The 18,648-nt window shown below is 41.9% G+C and overlaps 1 protein-coding gene across 2 annotated transcripts in view; it reads right to left on the bottom strand.

Moving 5' to 3' along the window:
• Positions 1 to 9,060, bottom strand: part of CERK (ceramide kinase) — a 42,232-nt gene extending 33,172 nt beyond the window's left edge. For both annotated transcript variants that reach the window (XM_072361565.1, XM_072361564.1), the window contains exons 1-2: positions 8,756 to 9,060; positions 847 to 960 (exon numbers count right to left, since the gene is read on the bottom strand). In XM_072361565.1, the coding sequence (XP_072217666.1) occupies positions 847 to 960; positions 8,756 to 8,894 (253 nt within the window). In that variant the 5' untranslated portion in view covers positions 8,895 to 9,060. The remainder of the gene's footprint in view (positions 1 to 846; positions 961 to 8,755) is intronic.
• Between the last annotated feature and the right edge of the window lie 9,588 nt (positions 9,061 to 18,648).

Here is an 18,648-nt window from a genome sequence, read left to right on the forward strand (position 1 = left end):
AAATAAGTGAAAATATCTGCTCCAGGTCCTTACGTTACCTCATAGCAGATACTCAAATGCCAAATGCAATCCATTCTCCATAAACTGATACACAAGATGGTCACAAGTTCACTAAGCATACGCTGTTTTTTTAAGCTATACTCAAGTCTGCACTGTCAACCTGATATAAATGGCCACAAGCCTACAAGGGTTTGGCATATACATCGGCTCCCATGTAGCCAAGAGAACAGGGCGAATTTAATTTCGTAAAGCTGAAATTTGAGAAAAAGTAGTTTAAAAAAAAACAACAGTAATAGTAGAAAAAAGTTTAAATCTTCTGGTGCATTTTGAACCAGGTTGATGAGAACATAAGTGACCTTCCTTTTCCATCTACAGCATCACCAAACAGTAATACTGAAGGACTGAATGCAAAGAAAGCAGTCTATAAAACAAACCTCTGCTGTGTGAGCAATCCCATTTGTCCCAGCTCTGCAGCACTGTTTCCCCAAAACAGCCTGAACATTTTCTTGGCACTTTAAAATCACCATCAGTAACACAAACAACATTTGTATGCACACATTCTGACAGTAAGGGATAATTAAAAAAGAGAAAAACAAAACAAAAGCCCCAAACATGTAGGGGTCGTTTTTTCAGCCTTTTGATTTCCTTTTGATTGTTCTACTGCAGATCTATCTAGCAGCGGAAATACAACACGTTAGCTAGCACTTCACAATGTCTTATATCTTATATACATCTATTCTGTTAAAAATATGACAGTACTCATTCTGAAGATTCCTTTCCCATCTGTCCTACGAGATCTCCAACAAAATAATCAGCGTGTGTCTCCCGAGCTGCTCTGTGCCTTACCGGTGAAAGCATGGGGCTTTGCCATCTTTTGCCATTTGCCAGTGCTACGCTGCTTCTTGTTCAGTTCAGTTTCTTCTACAGCAATGATCTCCGAGGTTGGTACAAAACAGTTATCTGTATGAACACAAGGTTTTACACATGTACATCTTAAAACAGCACCAGAATGATTATTCCTATACACATACAGTCATACACTCAGAGCAACCCATTCTTAAACACATTCAAGAGTCTAAGTCGAAATCTGCTGAGTAGTTCCAATTTCCTCTTGTATTTACTCAAAGCGCATCATCCATAACCACCTATGAACTATCTCAATATTTAAAATGTCCACAATTTCTGTGAAAGGTAGATATTCTCAATATAAAAATGCTTTTCACATGAAGCCAAAATCCAGTAACGCTGCTTTCAGAGAGCAAGGAAACTGCCCCTTCAATGACCACTAACCCAGGTATGTGACAACCAACAGCACAAGTTATTGCTAAGAACACGCAACCGTATCTAGTAGCAAAGACTACAAAGGCTATTTGCCATTCTCAAGTAAGTAGATGGCTTATGAAAGAAGGGCATTCATATGAATTCTTACATCTTTACATCCCAACAGACTTTACAACTTTCAGATCTCCTAAGAAGCAAATTCGAAGTGTTATGTTTATGTACTGTTAAATGTATTTCCCTTTTATCAACATGAATTCTGAAAGACAGTGCTTCTAAAGACCTCTTTTACTTATGAAAGAATTTCCTCCACCCACAACTTTTTTTCCCCCTCTCTGATGCTCTCAATACATTCTCAGTCTCCCTGAGTCCTGTCAAACAGAGGAGTTAGTCTCATTTTCATTACCACTTTCAAATTTCCCAGCCTTTATTTTAACTTTAAAAAAAAACAAAACCACAATATTGAAGTGGATCTGAAAATGATGTATATTTATGTCCAAGCAAGCAGCATACAGAATCACAGAATTGTAGGGGCTGGAAGGGACCTCTAGAGATCATCGAGTCCAACCCCCCTGCCAAAGCATCCTCCCTACACCGCATCACACAGGTAGGCGTCCAGGCAGGTCTTGAATATCTCCAGAGAAGGAGATTCCACCACCTCCCTAGGCAGCCTGTATACATACAAATGTATACAGAATCATAGGGTCACTATGGTTGGAAAAGACCTCCAAGATCATCCAGTTGAATTGCTCACATATCGTCAGTATTTCCCACTAAACCATGTTCTTCGGTGTTCCATCTCAATGCTTCTTGAACTCTTCCAGGGACAGTGACACCACCACCTCCCCGGGCAGCCTGTGCCAGCATCTAACCACTCTTTTGGAGAAGCTGTTAGGAAAAACCTACAATCTGAATCACCCCTGTTGTAACTTGAGGCCATTCCCTCTCCTCCTATTGCTAGTTACATGGGAGAAGAGATTGACTCCCACATCACCACAACCTCCCTTCAGGTAGTTGCAGAGAGCTATAAAGTCTCCCCAAGCTTCTTCTTCTCCAAACTAAATTAACTCAGTTACCTCAGTCACTCATAGGTCTTGTGTTCCAGACTCCTCACAGCTCAACTGCCCTTCTCTGAACACGCTCCAGAGCCTCAATGTCTTTCTTGCAGTGAGGGGCCCAAAACTGAACACAGTACTCGAGTTGTGACCTCACCAGTGCAGAGTACAGGGGGGTGATCACTTCCCAGCTCCTGCTGGCAACACTATTTCTGATACAATACAGGGTGCCATTGGCCTTCTTGATCACCTGGGCACACTGCTGACTCATGTGCAGCTGAGCATCAATCAACACCTTCAGGTCCATTTCTTCCACACTGTCTTCCAGCCACTCTACTCCAAGCCTGTAGTGTTGCCTGGGGTTGCTGTGGCCAAAGTGCAGGTACCTGGCACTTGGTCTTATTGAACCTCATCCCATTGGCTTCAGCCCAGCGATCCAGCCTGTCCAGATCACCAACTCCGCAGAGCCTTCCTACCCTCAAGCAGATCAACAATTCCTGCCAGCTTGGTGTCATCTGCAACTTGTATATAATATGCGATCTTTAGAGAATTATAATACACTTTCTCATATAGCAATATAGATTTAGATATTAAGAGATACAAGACAAAAACGAGCAATGGTTTCATTATTGTATTCTACTCTACATTTCCTATATTTCTTGCTAATTTGAAGAAGTGCCATGTTGGTAGTAAGGAATGTAAAATTAAAAAAGATTTTTCATGACCTCTTCACATTGGTGACTGCAACTCATTTGCTACTTACTAATTTGGTTGTTTTTTTTTTTCTCCTGTCAGCAGCTCTTCTCAATAGTTGCATATTGTCATATTCTATTGACAGACAGAAATTATACAAGCATGATATACTGAATACTTTTTAGCTTTTATGCTAGGAGTAGCAAGAGAACTTATTGCTCTATTAGGCATTTTATGTATTAACAAAATAAAATGAAATAAAATAAAAAAAAAAAAAGGAAGAAGTGAAAGCTTTCCAAACATACAAACAGATCAAAAGCCACTCCTCTGAAGGGCTTGGAGAATATGCAACCAATAGAGGTTATTCAGAAATTCCCTACTTATGAAATCTAAGCTTTTGTGTTTGAATGGAGCTCAAGAATTTGTATCAGTACAAATCACAGCATGACTGAGGCTGGCAATAACCTCTGTGTCTCTCTTGCCAAACCCCACCCAGCAGGGTGCCCAGGGCCAAGGCATGGCAGCTTCTGGAGATCTCCAAGGAGGAGATCCACAGCCCCTGGGCAGCTGTGCCAGTGCTCAGCCACCCACACAATGCTGAAGTGCTGCCTCGTGTTTAAACAGTGTCTCCTGTGTTCCAGTTTGTGCCCATGGCCTCTTGTCCTGGCACAAGGCCTCTAACACAAAAAGCCTCGCTCCATTTTCTTTAACCTTCCCCTCAGGTATTTATATATATTGATGAAATCCCTCTGAGACTTCTTTTCTCCAGGCTGATCAAGCCCAGTTTTCTCAGCCTCTCCTCAAAGAACAGGTTCTCTGGGTCCTGCATCATCCACAGGCCAAATTCTCTATGAAACATTCTAGCTCAGTGTGCCAAAAGATAAAAACAACCGTGATTACAACATTTAGTTTACTGCTAAATAATCAGCTCAACCCCACGTACTGGCATTCAGTTTTATCAACATGACTGACTTAAAAATAATAATGACTAAAAACAAAAGCCATTTTTTTCAGTCAGACTGAAAACCAGCTGGCTGCTACAGCACAAACACTGAAGAGTTTTTTTTTGGTCCCAAGTTTAAACTTTTCTTCACTTAGAGGTGAGAAAACAATAAGAAAGCTCTCCATCAGAAGGCAGATCAGATTATATTGGTCACATACTACAGAAAGTTGTATCTAATAAAGAATAGGATAAGTGAAAATTCTACATAGGGGTACAAAGCATAATTACACAGAAAAAAAAGCAAAAGAAAAAAGCATATTTCAGTGCTAAAACAAGAAGCTACTTAACAAGTTGCATGTTTTCCCCACAAGGAAAAACTAAAAGGAATAACAATAAGCAAACAATCAAAACAACAACAAAGCAACAAGGTGTACGTAGAAAAACATGTACTGGTTAATTAACCATTCATCTGTATTTGAATAATGCATGTTCCACTGGAAGAAGCGACTGCCAGGGTTGTTACTCCTCATATCCTACCTGCTCATTACAGACAGTGGAACCACCAACACACAAGCATGGTTCAGATTTCCTTACCAACCCACTGCCACTTGGGAACAAGTGAGGAAAGACGACCTTGACAAGGGACACATCAGCATATTACAGGTATGCTGGGCAGAGCTCGGTGCCAAGCAAGCCCACCTCTCTTGTTTCTGTTTAGTCTTTCCTACAATCCACATCATCAGAATGGCACTGGTCTTGTTAGAACTTGCCCTGAGGCTTCCTCAAGAGGTTGTTTTAAGGGAAAAGCAGGAAAAAACAGGCTGAGAGAAAAGAATTTTGAAGGACAAAAATGAAGGTTAAGAGCACACAACAAGCAAAAGCATACAGTCCAGGGCCTAGATTGATCATAGCCCTCTTGCCTGTACTTTACAATAACAACAACCAAAACAAGAAAGTGACTAAAGAATTTCATTCTGTGTTTATAATGCCATAGAACCAGGCATTACCCTGTTTCAGCTAAGACTTACAAATTCCATTAAGTACACACACACACAATACATAATCTGCAGAATTCTGCACACCAAGTTCATTATGTTACTTAGGAAAAGAAGAACGTGCCATCAGCACAAGGAAACAAGAGAACAATAAAAACAACTGATCAATGCAGCTTTGCATAAGCAACTTGTGATCTACAATCTCATGCACGAGCGCTTCAAGGTTGAAGAAGAACGTTCTTCAGTGTACCGAAGAGATGCCTAGGAAAAAAGGTGTATAGCTAGGAGTGAATGGGAAGCATTTGAAGACGTTCAGATTAAGCTTTTCACTGAGTTGACATAAATTCAACCAGAGAATAAGAATTGGGAACCTCAGCACTGAAGAGCGCCCCTGAAAATATGATACTGCTAAACAAGGTCCAGTAGGAGGAAGGAAAGTAAACAATACTGAGGAGTTAAGGGTTTAAAAACCATACCATGGTCTGAATAAATGCATTACGCTTTTGTTATTACTTTCTCAATGACAGATTTAAAAGTAATATTGCTGAATTAATATTTATTTCTTCACAGGATAGATTTTAACAATTTTTTTTAATATATATTTTTATGTCGGACAGAGATGCAAAACCAGATATTTTTAGAACTACCCATTTCCTAAACACAACAGACTGTTTTGCTTCCTATTTGATCCTGCATTTGGATGTAGAAAGGAATACATATTTCAGTACTTCTACAGTACCTCTAACTAGTAGCTCTCGTTCCTTGCCTGTGAGGGTCCAAAGACCTTGACAAAATATGCACCAAACCACTTTAATTCACACAACTAAATGCAAGCCCACAAACTCTCATAATATAGGCAGCTCCAATTTGATATTTTTAAACATTGATTCACTGCAATGACTACCTACTCAACAACAAAAATACAGAATGCTTACACTGTATAATTAAGTCCCTATTTAGGCATACTGTACAGTAGTCACGTAGTTGAACGCTAAATGGAGGAAAGATACCAATCTTGGTCAAGCTACACCTCTGAAATTATATGCTTCTAACTAACCACCTTCCATATTACAAAACCTATTTATATACCATCATGTACACTGCTCATGTTTCCAGTATAACTGCAGAGAACACAATGAGCCATCCCAGGTCTTAAAAAAGCTGAAAAACAGAAAGATGGCAGTAATAGAAAACTGCCACAGTACTGAAGCACGAGCTCAGAAAAACACATGAATTAATCAGGGCTCTAAGCAGAGAAGTTACATCATTTATTGTATTTTCTCTACACACATCACAGCTGTGCTTCCAGAACACTTAAGCATTTCTGTTTCTTCTCCCACTCTCTCTTTTCTCCTCTGATTCTAAATATCTTAAAATCCTGTAAGCACAGGACAGCAGCCACACTCAGTAACCAGGCCTGCCACCTAAATAATCTCCAAATGAGTACTGCTTCAGAAACCACCTCAAAAAGGGCCTCGTTTATTATGGCCCACTCTGCCTCTACCACCTCCAGGATTCTGACATCCTCCCTGGAAATGACTTCAGGACAGGCTCATAATTGGTTTGGCCCACCAAGAAAGCTTGTTTAGAAGTACTGGTAAACTTCAGAGGTCTAATAATAGAGCTTTAAAGCCCCATGGCATTCTTTCACGGTCTAAAGCATGGGCATCCAATATTATGGCTTGCTTGGGCTGCACTAAGAAGAATTACGTCAGGCTGCATATAAAATATGAAATATATTTAATGTACCTAACAAAACTTTTTATTTCTTTTTCACTAAAGCATTAAAAAAACAAAACCATAAAATAATAGGTTGGGCACGTATGGTCCGAAGCAAGTTATCATAGAGTGGAATGAAGCTGCCTCTGAACTTGTTGTAGCCTATCAGTCAACCAAGAACTTGAGAAAGGGATTTTTAGAAGGATTTTACAGAACTGAACAAAACTTTCTACAAAGCAGGGGCCTCCTTACCTAGTGGGAGCAATTACCCCAAGAGGCTTTAAAACTCTGTATTTCAGATTCAAAATTCTCCTAAGTCCCTCCAGAGTCATTTTATATCACTTAACTGGGCAGATTTAGAAGACTTATTTGTCTACACGGTTTAAAATTCATTTAGTTGCACGCCTACAGTGTCAAATTCCACTTCCCAGCAATACTGCTGATAAAAAATTAGACTATGTCAAACTGCATACGCCCAATAGCAAGAGGACGATAACAAAGTATCAGCTTGATGGTATCATTATGAAGAGTAGGAGTTCAAAAAACATACTCAAAACACTGCCAAGTTGCAGTCATGTAAACTGCAACACCAGTTCATACAGTCCTCCTCTTTGCCTTTTCTTTCTTCAGAAACCACAATTAAGAAATTCTGATTAAAAAAAGAAAACAACAAGAAAATATTTAAGGAAAGAACATGATAAGGAAAGAACTCTTTCAGTACTCAAGTTTGGGAGTACTCAAGCCTGGGACTGGAGGTACCTACACCCCACCCTTCTACAACAACCTTCTAGTTAATCCTTCTACCACTCATTTAGTTCCTCTCTGTCTCAATTCCTCCACCTCTCAAGTGAAGGTGACAGCACTTATCCACACAACAGGAGCTGCTGTGAAAAGGAGGACACGAAACATCTTCTGATGTCCCCACATTGTGCAAATAGGGACATAAGAGTAACGGGAGTAACGATTATATAAAAACCAAGAGGTCAAAGAATGTGATCAAATGCCACCTAAAAAGTAGAAAGAAACTTGACGTCACTGGTGCACAGGTATTTTCAGAAGTCATCCTACAATTCTGTCACCTAATTTTGGCAGTAAATTCTTTCATTTGCAGTTTTTAAAAGTCGGCTCTATTGGAACCCCAGAAATGGGAAACTACAAACAACTCTGTTAGCACATTATTGCAATCTATATTTAATACCTCCAGGACTGGAATGCACACAAGTTAAACCTTCTGTTCCACAGAGGCCTTTAGAAAGCAAACAGCTTCAAGTATAACTACTTGGGAAAAAACAAAACTGCCTCAGCATGGAAGTGTTTTTTTAGCCATATCTAAGTCATGTTGATGAAATAAAGTCACTTTTAGAGCTCTCTCAGTGCGTCACGTCCTACTGCGATTAACGTTAATGCAACATCAAAAGCTGCAGGCTGCCACGTATTAACAAGAAACAATAGGGTGAAATTAAACAAGCAGGAGTTTTTTTTTCATCCAGCTGCAGGTCGGGTTCCTCCCTTTGTTATCAGAGCCACTTTCCCAGATGCTTAACAGCGCTCTCTGAAAAGCGAGCGGTGCTCACATCAGGTGCACGGCTCCTCGGACAGCTCTCGGCTCCGTACCAGGGCAGGCGGCGGCCCGGCCCGGCTCAGCACCGCAGACAGCCCCGGAGCTGCTCTGCCTCTGGGCGGCCCGGCCCGGCCCTAAGGCTCCGCCGCCTGCCAGGCTCCAAAGGGCCGCGTTTCCTTCAACAACCATCTGCCTTCAGCGGCTGGACTCTGAACCCCAGACGCCGCGGGTTACACCGGCTGGCCCCCGAGAGGGGAAAGTCCCCCGACACGTGCTGGAAACACTCGGCTCAACAAAGCGCCTCAACAAAGCGCCCCGCGCCGGCAGGAAGCCGCGGGACCCGGCTGCGCTCAGGGTCACACCAGTCTCGGGCCGCCCCGAAGCCGCTGCCCTGCCCGCCCCGCCGAACACAGGCCGGCGCCGACACAGGCCGCCCTGCCCGGCAGGTGCTCCGCGCCGCCCCCCTCCCCACCGCGGCCCAGGAGCGCTTCGCTCCCACAGCTCCACTCACCGGCGCCGCGGCGCGGCGGGCGCGGGTCGCGCCAGGCCAGCAGCCCCCTCTCCTCGTCTAAGGTCACCTCCCAGCAGCGCTGCCCCAGCCCCAGCGAGGACGCGAGCCGGAGCCGCCGGCCGCCCGGGAGCTGCTCCATGGCCGCCGAGAGGCCGGGCCCGTCGCGTTCCGCTACCGCATGGCCTACAGCGGGCCACCGCCGCGAGGCGACCCGGCAGCTAACGGCGCCCCTCGGCCGCCGCTACCCGGCCTGGCCCCGAGGCGGGACGCGGCGTCAGCGCCTACGCCAGCGCCGCCGGGTCGGCCTCTGCCGTGCGGGGCGGGGCCTGTGGGCCGCGGGGTCGGCCCGGCTCTGCTCGGCGCCGCCCGGTTCCGGTTCGGTCGCGCTCTGTTCGGTCCGCGTGGAAGAGCGCGGCCTCGTCACAGGAAGAGAGATTCGGCCGCTGCTGAGCTCTTAGAGCTGTTGTGCTTTTTGTGCGAGGATCAAACACCTCTCAAAGCGTCAGTGAGGCAATGAAAGGATGATGTGTCTGCCTGAGTAACCCCACAGACCTCTCCTGCACGTGTTGTGCTTACAGAGTGTTGTGCATACAGGTGTTGTCCACACCTACAGAGATCAGCCAGTCCAACTGCCTGACCAGCTCAAGGCTGACCTTCAGATAAAACCTGTCATGAAAAGCATCACCCAGATGCCTCTGGAACACTGCAGGCAGGGGGCACCAACCAGCTCTCCAGGAAGGCTATCCCAGTGTCCAACCACCCTGTCAGAAAAGAGGTTCTTCCTGATGTCCAACCCAAACCTCCCCTGATGCAGCTCTGAGCCATCCTTGGTATCTTCTGCTGGGTGTCAAGGAGAAGGGACCACACCTCTCCCCCCAATGCCCCTCAGCAGGAAGCTCATGGCAGGGCAGTCCTGTCTCCTTCCCTCCTGGCCTGACACATCGAGTGCCCTTTCCCACTTCCCAGAAGACATGTCTTCCAGATCAGAAGTAATTGTCTTGTTCCTGGCAATAATTCTATGTGATTGAACTCTTGAGTCTTTGCTGCCCTTCACGTCCTCCATGGGGTCACTGTGAATCACAGAATCATGGAATGGCTCTGGTTGGAAGATTCCTTAAACACCATCTAGTTCCAGTCCCCCTGTCCTGAGCAGGATTGCCAACCATTAGATCAGACTGCCCATTAGATCCCACCTGGCCCTGAATGCCTCCAGGAATGAGGCACCCACTTCTCTAGGCAGCTGTGCCAGGGCCTCACAGCCCTCTGAGTAAAGAATTCCCTTTCAACATTTAACTTAAACCTCCCCTCTTTCAGTTTAAATCCTCTCATCTCTGTAAGCACCAGAAGCCTACTTAAAATACAGGCCAGAGCGAGGCAATTCCTTTGCCTCTGACCTTACTAGAGACACGATTCTGAATAGTTTCTACAGTTCAGAGAAAAAAAATGCCGATCTGTTCTTATTTGTTTCCAGCCCTGAGCCTGGGCAAAAATCCCTGCTTTACAGAGGATGGCACAGAGCCCTCTGGCTTGCTTTGTTCAGAGCCAGCACAGGTCTAAATGCTTGAGTTTGCATAAGAGCACTTGAGCTCTGCTCTGAACCATTCGACTTACTCAGAGCGTGTTCTAGAAACGAATGACCTTGTCATTTTCACCTGAACTATGTGTTTGGGATGGTCTTCAACAACTGTGTTTCATGTATTGTTGTCATCTTGTTTGTTGACACTTGCAACACACTTTCCTCTGGCCTTGAAAAACATGATGTTGTCATCTTTATTTTGTCATATGCCTCGGAATCTCACGCTGCCACACTTCCAAGGAAACTATCCTGTATTACTCAACTGTATTACTCTTTACACTTTGAAATCCATCCTCCCCACCGACACCCAAACACCTGTAAAGTTCTTCATACCTGAGGCTTAAAGTAAAGCTCGTTTGTCCTTAAAGTCTGTTGTGAGCATTACTCAGCCAAATTCACTGCTTTGCAGGCATTAACATCCGGCTGGTCCTTTACATTGTGCCAGCTACATCATCTGTTAGTGTCTACATCATCTGTAATCATCTATATCTACTGTTACTACCTCTCCTCCACTAGGACTGTAATATCCCTGGTTCGAGAAGGATCTTTTTGTTCCGAATAGTTCCCTATCTAGCACGCTTCACCCCTGCTGTGTATAACAATATTATCATTTCTGCAAGCCACAACAGTGACGTGGAAACCACAGTCCAACGCAGATAAATACAACAGAGCCTCTTTCAGTGCTGACCTCCTCAGACGTGCTCTAGGTTCTGACAGCTGCAGTATTAAAAATATTGTGTCGGGGTACTTATTATCATTTTAACAATGAGCAGATTAGATCTCATCTTTTATAGTCCGCAGTCACCTGAATCAATATTCTTAAGCCGTGATCCATGCTAGATGAAGAGGTAAAAAGTTCACTGTTTTTATATCTCTTCCCCTATGATAATTTCTTTTCATTCTTATTAACCTGACAGCTCTTTTTGTCTTAGCTGGGGCTAAAACCTGCATGTGTTAAATACAGAACACAAACAGAGCACTACAGCATTCCACATTCACATTTCCTGTTTACATAGGAAACCTTCACTTGTTTGCACACCATTTTAGCCTGACAGTGTTTCAAGTTCCTTTGCAGTACCACAGGGTTTGTGGTGCCTGAACTTTTAACAGCACTGTTTGCTGTGCTCTGGCACCCTCTGACAGTCCCATGAACATCAGTGTTTGCTTCTTCCCTTAGAAAGTAACTGTTAACTTGGAGTCAGCACAATTAGGGTTTCCTTTTCCTTTTTCCCATTTCCCTTCTTCCTTTTCCCTTTTCTCTTCCTTTCCTTTTTTTTCCCAGTCAGGAAGAACAACTGAAGGGTGACTGACTTGGTAAGCTAAATCATACAAGTGTCAATTATTGTTTTACTGCTTATTATATTACCCTACAATTACCACTGAGGGGCTGGAGCTGCAGAGGCAGCGATGCTGCCAAACTGCAGGAGTTATAGCCTAAAATCTTGGTCTGAAGATGGCTGATGACAGGGTTCCACCCTGAGAAATAGTATGGTTTCAAAAGCACCTCACTCTGTTCACAGGTTCATAGAGGCCGCAGGAAGGGCTGCAGTTGCAGTTAATTCAGGAACTGTGATACATTGCATAACAAGCACTGTTCTCAGTGTCAATGGAAAAAATGCAGGAAAGCAACACAACTTACAGGGTTTATACCATCTCTACGACCCATTTATTTTATACAGAGAGCAAACAACATCTAAAGCTGCCTTTCTCTCCCCAGTGTCTGATTTTATAATAGGTCATTCATCTCTATAAAAAGTACTTACTCTGAGCAACTTTATGTTGTGCTGAAGAGGATCATTACGTGACAATACAGCCAATCAATTAAGGAAGACTTCCAAGCAGGTACATCTTTCTAATTGACAGGAGCAGACAGGTGCTCTTCAGCACAACCTACATTAACAAAACACTGATTTTAATCATTTCAAATTTAAGCCAAATTGCAAAATAATTGTCTGGCTTTCTTCCAAGTCTTTAGGAGGTTTACTGACTCATTAGGTCCTTGCAACTAATTTTTTTCCACAGTGAAAATCAAGCATGCCCTTTGTGTACCTTGGCAGAAGTAGAAGGCACTGTGTATGCAAGCTTATCTTAGACAGGGGAAGGTCTAAAGGGAAAAAAATAAAAAGTAGAATATCGCAACTGGAGTGAAAGTTGGATAACAGCCACGCAGATGCACCAGAGGTCAAAGAAGAATTTTATTCCATCGTGTAGCTGGTCTACACATTTCTCTTCAGGAAGTAAGAGGGAATCAGGCTTTTATGTCGAACTCCAGAAGCTAAATGCAGATGTTGCAGAACTCTTCAGCCACTGTGCCCTGTGCTCCCTGTGAGATGGCTCCAGGCCCCAGGAACCTTCATGTCCCAGGGAACCTGCAGTGGTGCTTGGTCTCACTGAGGGAAGAGAAGTTCCAGGTCAGTGGAGACATTCCTAATACCGACCCTTGAACCTACGTGAGAGCCAGCTCTAGTCAGGCCCACGTGACTGCTGGAAAAGAAGTGCAGAACTGAAAACTGTAATCTCATTGCTCAGGGATTTAAGGCTGGAACCAAAGTCAAGGAAAGGCTGTTGCTTTGCGTATTTTTGTCATCCATTGAAACCTATGAAATATTTCTTGCCTTCCACAGAAAGAACTCCCCAAGAAAGTTTCAAGGTAGTTGCTTGGAAGTTATCTTTTGTTATTATTATTATTATTTTATTTCATTGCATCTTGGGAAGATTGAAGTACTTAGAATGAATCCAGTTTTGTTCTCAAGAATACATGCAAGTCCTGTCAGAACACTGCAAATACACTAAAGGCCACATATGGTTATTGTAAAACTAAAAGTCAAAGTTAATAGAGAATAGAAAAATAATTCATTTTTAATATTAAAGTAATGGCTAATATTCTAATTCTCTTTCAACTTATCAGCAAACAAGTACTAAAGAGTGAGTGGAATATTCTTGCCACTGATAGAAAGAATGACATCACTTTGTCTATAAAAATACCTAGTTATTTTAAAGCACTTCTGTGCTTATGAGTTTAAATTACAGTTATTACTGAAAATTATTTGGAAAAAGCTGTTTTAAAGGCTTGTCAGAAAGGATGATAGCAGCCTTTTATTCACTTGAACTAAAAGGTAATTGAGAGAAAGTTGTTGATATACTGGAAGGAATGGATCCAGAAGATAATTTTTCTTGTGAAGGGAAATGTCACATTCTATTCCTGAGCTGTGGAAATTTACAGATTCCTTCCTTTCTTCCAAAGCTCCAATCTGTCTCTACATGTTCTGTATAAACTACCCATCACTGTGAAAAGTACTGACTAGGGTTTGTTTCAAGCTGTTACAGCTGTGGCTTCCACTTACAGATAGACACTTAGTAGAATAGAATAGAATAGAATAGAATAGAATAGAATAGAATAGAATAGAATAGAATAGAATAGAATAGAATAGAATAGAATAGAATAGAATAGAATAGAATAGAATAGAATAGAATAGAAGTAGATAGTCACTTAGATAGATGCACTTGACTGCCTGTATTTCTTTGATGACAACCTATTTTAATTATTAGCCTCTGTTGGACTGCCTCAGGAGCTATGAGACATACACACCCTTCATCCAACTGCATGCTTTTAAGAGACAATGAAATTAAAGCAGGTCCTTACCTGCAGTGCTTCTAGGCAAGGATAACTTAGGAGGCAGAACTGGAAGAATGCTGGTAATATCCAAAAGCTTTCCTCTCCTGTTCACTTCTCAGCTCTATCAGTTCTTCCAGTAAAAGAGAATGCTTCTCTCTGCTTTGCCAATGTCTCTGATCCCTCAGAGCTGCCCTTAAGCCCATGCAGACTTGCATGGAGCACATCCATTAGGTTTTTTCTGCAGCTACAAACCCTTTCTACAGAAGAGTTCTAACAGGCAGAAACTCTGGGCAGGCAGACAGTTTTCCATAGTTCAGTTAGTAATAAATTATTATTAAATTGTGTATCAAGTTCAGTAAACTCTTCTATATGTACTTTTTCTTAGTATAAGAAAAATCAATGCTTTTTAAGGTTTCGAACTCTGCCTGGGTGGTTTTCCTTAGCACATTTACAGGACATGTGTGTGCAACTGGTGTCACACTTTGCAAATTTCAATAGAGGGCTCCAATCTCTGCAAATTGTCTGATGGACAATTAAAACATCACATAGAAAGAGACAGAGCACCGAGTACTTCAACAACCACAGAAGCATCTCTTCAAGCAGCACCTACGGTCTTTGTGATTTTCAGTAAAATAAAACAGAAATTACCAGAGCAGCAAATGCCATTCAAGAAACTGAGATCACTTCTCACTTCAAAGAATCAGTTGGACCAATGTTAAAATGTTAATAACTTGGAAAAATTTAAACTGCAATTAGAACGTATATATAAATAAAGTACATCCATTAAAAAGCTTTTGACAGTTGAGCTGACAAGATTGAGACTGTACCTGATACACACAGACTAAGATGAAACATAAACCTTGTTTATACTTTTATTTTTTTCTGTTAGTCACTGGAATGACCCCGGTTTGTCATTTCTTATTACCTTCCCTGTGATCACAGGTGGATTGAGCTCACCTAGAAGCTTGTGAAGTGCTTAATCACCACTTACTCCTTCCTGCGCCCTTCTTGACTTTTTGGAATCTTCTTCAATGCTTCAATTCTGTTTGGTACTTGGGAACTTAGTAGCCATCAACTGTACAAAAACTCACACCGATCTCCTTGGAAGACACTTCCTCCTTTTGACCCGCTATTCCAAAGCTCATAGTTTGCTAAACACCTCTAGAAGACTACAAATAATTGAAGTTAAAAATGGATGTAGAGGTTCATTTTAGACGTGCAAGAGGTGTTCAAAGATGCAGCCTCCATTTGGAAGATAGGACAGCCACTGTATGAGCAACAAGGATGTTCAGAAGGGCAGAGGCATTTGGCTAAACTGGAAAAATATGATTCATTAAACCCTTACTTGTAGATACTGTCATTTTGAAGTACATCCTTATCAGAACAACATTAATTCAGAAAAGACTATATTTATATATACATATACATACATACAAATGTTCTCAGATTTATCAGTCTTTGGATACGGTCTCATCAGTCTTATTATTCACTCAGTATTTAATTGGAAATTTACAGGCACACAATCTTTTATTTAAATAATTGATACCTTTGCAAAGACAAAGATTCTGGCTGTAGATTATTTTAAAGTTGGGGATTTAAGGTAGTAGAAAGGTGTTGTTTTTTGCTTGTTTGTTTGCTCGTTTTTGTCATCAAATGCCAGTGAGTAGCATCTCCTGGATACTGACATGAATTGGTTCGTGGGATTTAATTAATGGTGTTACTCTGGGTGGCTAGTACGATATTTTAAAAACACAATATCAGCTTGAAGAAAATGCTTAGAAATACGAGTAAAATTCTCATTCAAGAACTGAGATTCTGAGTGATCAGATCAAAGATAGATTGAAGCACTTTATTTGAATAGTGTAATTTTCACTTTGATTGTTTTTCAACTGAATGCTGAAGCAAGTGCGATGACAGCTGGTATGAAGTTGTCTGAATCGGTGATGCCGGAACACAGATACTTGCCAATACTTTGCATAAAAAAACACAAAGCGGAGCTATTTGTGCACTGTGTCTTTTGACATCTCAGCATGCATGTTGACTTGAAATGGATTTCTCTCTTTGTGATATTCTGGTATCAAAATAAGATGGGAAGAGCAGAATATAAAATCAGACGCAGCTATGCAAAAAAAACAACAAACCAAACCCACACAAAACAGCAACAACAACAAAGTGGGCAACAGAGAACAGAGCATCTTTTCATCACTGAAATTAAATATTTAATTCTAGCAAACAAATACAATCGAGAGCTTTGCTGTACCTGCTGTACCTGACTTCGTACTTGTTCAAAGAAAAGCCAGTCATCCCAAGGGTCATTCTGTGTATGTTGAAAAGAAAATTCAGAGACTGAAGAGTAACCTGGTAAATATTTGTAATCTGTTTGTCTTGCCTGACAAATGGCTGCCAATTTAATTTGGGGTCCGCCATCTTACAGGAAACAGTTTTAGAGCTGCCGAGTCTACTTGTCATTCTAAATATAATCTAGTAAAGTTGTAGATTCTGATGAAAGTGATACATTTTCAAATGATTGCACAGGGTTTTACTCAACAAGCTCATTTTGTCAGAACTATGAATCATATTTCACTGCAAAGCTTTGAAAAATTAATCATATCCAGGCTATCTGCAGACTGTCGATGCACGTAGTCTTGCGAAAGCCATGACTCAAAAACATAATTCTAAATCACTGTAGCTAAGAAATGGTAATTAGGAGTAATCTATGTTACGGGAAAGAACCTGAGTGCGAAGGAACCATTCAAGCCAATTGCTTTTATGGTTGTATCTATAACAACAAGCCATCAGGAGAAGAGATTACATTGTTAATAACAGATTCTTCGCTTTGATTAGAAAAGGCAATGCAATAATGAGACTTGAACTAATAACACATTCATAATAGATTTAGCTGTGAGAAACTTCCTCCTCTGTCACAGTAGGACGAGTGTAAAATAAATCTGTGCAGGGCCCAAACAGGAACTGTAATAGAAACCGGGGAGGCATTGAGATGAAATGAATATTCAGTCTAAAGTGGACTTGTACAACATTTCATTCCTCTTGCTGTTTTTAGCCAATTTTGAGACTGTGACTAGAATTCTCAGGACAGAAATGAATGTAATGCTATGCATGCCTTTCACAGCTAGCAGCCACTGGCTACTGAGAAAACATGTGTGACTTACCTGCTGCACCATATGGCTGATTATCTCAACATCACAAATCAATCCACCTTTGGAAGCAAGCATTTTGAAACACCATGGGATAGAACACAGAATGGAGAGAGAGGAATAAAGAAGGGCTGTGTGGACTTTCTCAGCACAACCCAACAACTTAGCCATAGGCCGAGTAGAAGCGGACAACACCTGACTACAAAGAGGGTAGGAGTAGGAGGTAAAACAAGATACATTTTCCCTTTCTTTCTCAGCACAAAAACACCAAACTCATGCACTGCTTCAGAAGGCAAGCAATGCTGTGCGTGGCTCCCAAGGGAAATATGCATTGCAGCACTGACAGCAGCATAGCTTGAAGTTGGGTTAGAAAATACAAACGGCTCCTACGTAACTGAATCAATGCCAGCACATTTCTGAAAACTATCAGATAAAAAGCAACATGAGTAATGGCAAAGTAAAACTGAATAAAGACATTAATTTCTTTCACTCTCTGAGAACAGAATGGTTACAAAGCATATGTGTGTGCAAGCACATCTGCATGCACGGTCACTTAAAAAGAAAAACATTTACCTGAACCTCCACATTTACCTGAACCTCCTTTCCTCTGCAGGGAACCTGGAGGACTCAATGACCTCTTGAGGTCCTTTCCAACCCCTGCAATTCTGGGATTCTGTGATTCACACGATGATGATGGTGTTAACACCTTGTCCATTACTTTACTCTTCAGAGTGATGAAATGATAATGCAGTCAGGCTTCTTTACCTTTGAAGATTTATTTGCTAATCCTAACAATCTTAAAAGTTTCTCCTTCTGGTAACTGGTAACTGTTTAACTGCATGGAGGGTACGATATATTGAAATAAGCAGTGCTTGCTTCCACCTGAAGTATTGCTTCCTATCATTAGTTTCAAACATATGAATAAATAACATGCTCTTTGGACTGGCACAAACACCAGTGGGTAAAGCTGACTTAAAACAGTCCTCACCATCACTGCTGAAACCGATGTGACTAGTGCCAGTCAAGAGGCATTTGGGTAGCCATGATGTCTACATGGGACAGTCAGATATGACACAATGCCTCAGAAACAGCAGCTTGTAGCAAGGGTGGATACATTACAGCATCTAACATGGCACTAAATGTCTAAATTTAGGCAACTGAAAAACCACTCCCCATGTTGGATAGCACTATTTAGCAGAGAGACCTCAGATTTTTGTCATCTAAGTCCTGGGATTAATGTCTTAAATACAGGAACTACTAATCACTTATATACATTTTCTTCCTCACCTAAAGTATGATCAGCAGATGAAAGCCTCTGATGCTCAGGCTCCTCACTTCTCTGGTGTGTGAGCCTCAGGAGGCTCAGCCTGGTCGAGGTGTCAGCCAGTTTTCTGGGCCATACATCTCCACTATAGATGTGACTTAATGCCCAGGGAAAAATGGCAGCCGCAGACAGGAAGATATTTTGGTGGCAGAATCCACAAATAAGTTAGGAATCTATTGTCCCTGAAGAAGCACTGTAGCTCTTTTGGAATAATATTCCTGA

Source organism: Excalfactoria chinensis, chromosome 1 (genome assembly GCF_039878825.1).
Source record: "Excalfactoria chinensis isolate bCotChi1 chromosome 1, bCotChi1.hap2, whole genome shotgun sequence".
NCBI classification, from domain to species: Eukaryota; Metazoa; Chordata; class Aves; order Galliformes; family Phasianidae; genus Excalfactoria; species Excalfactoria chinensis.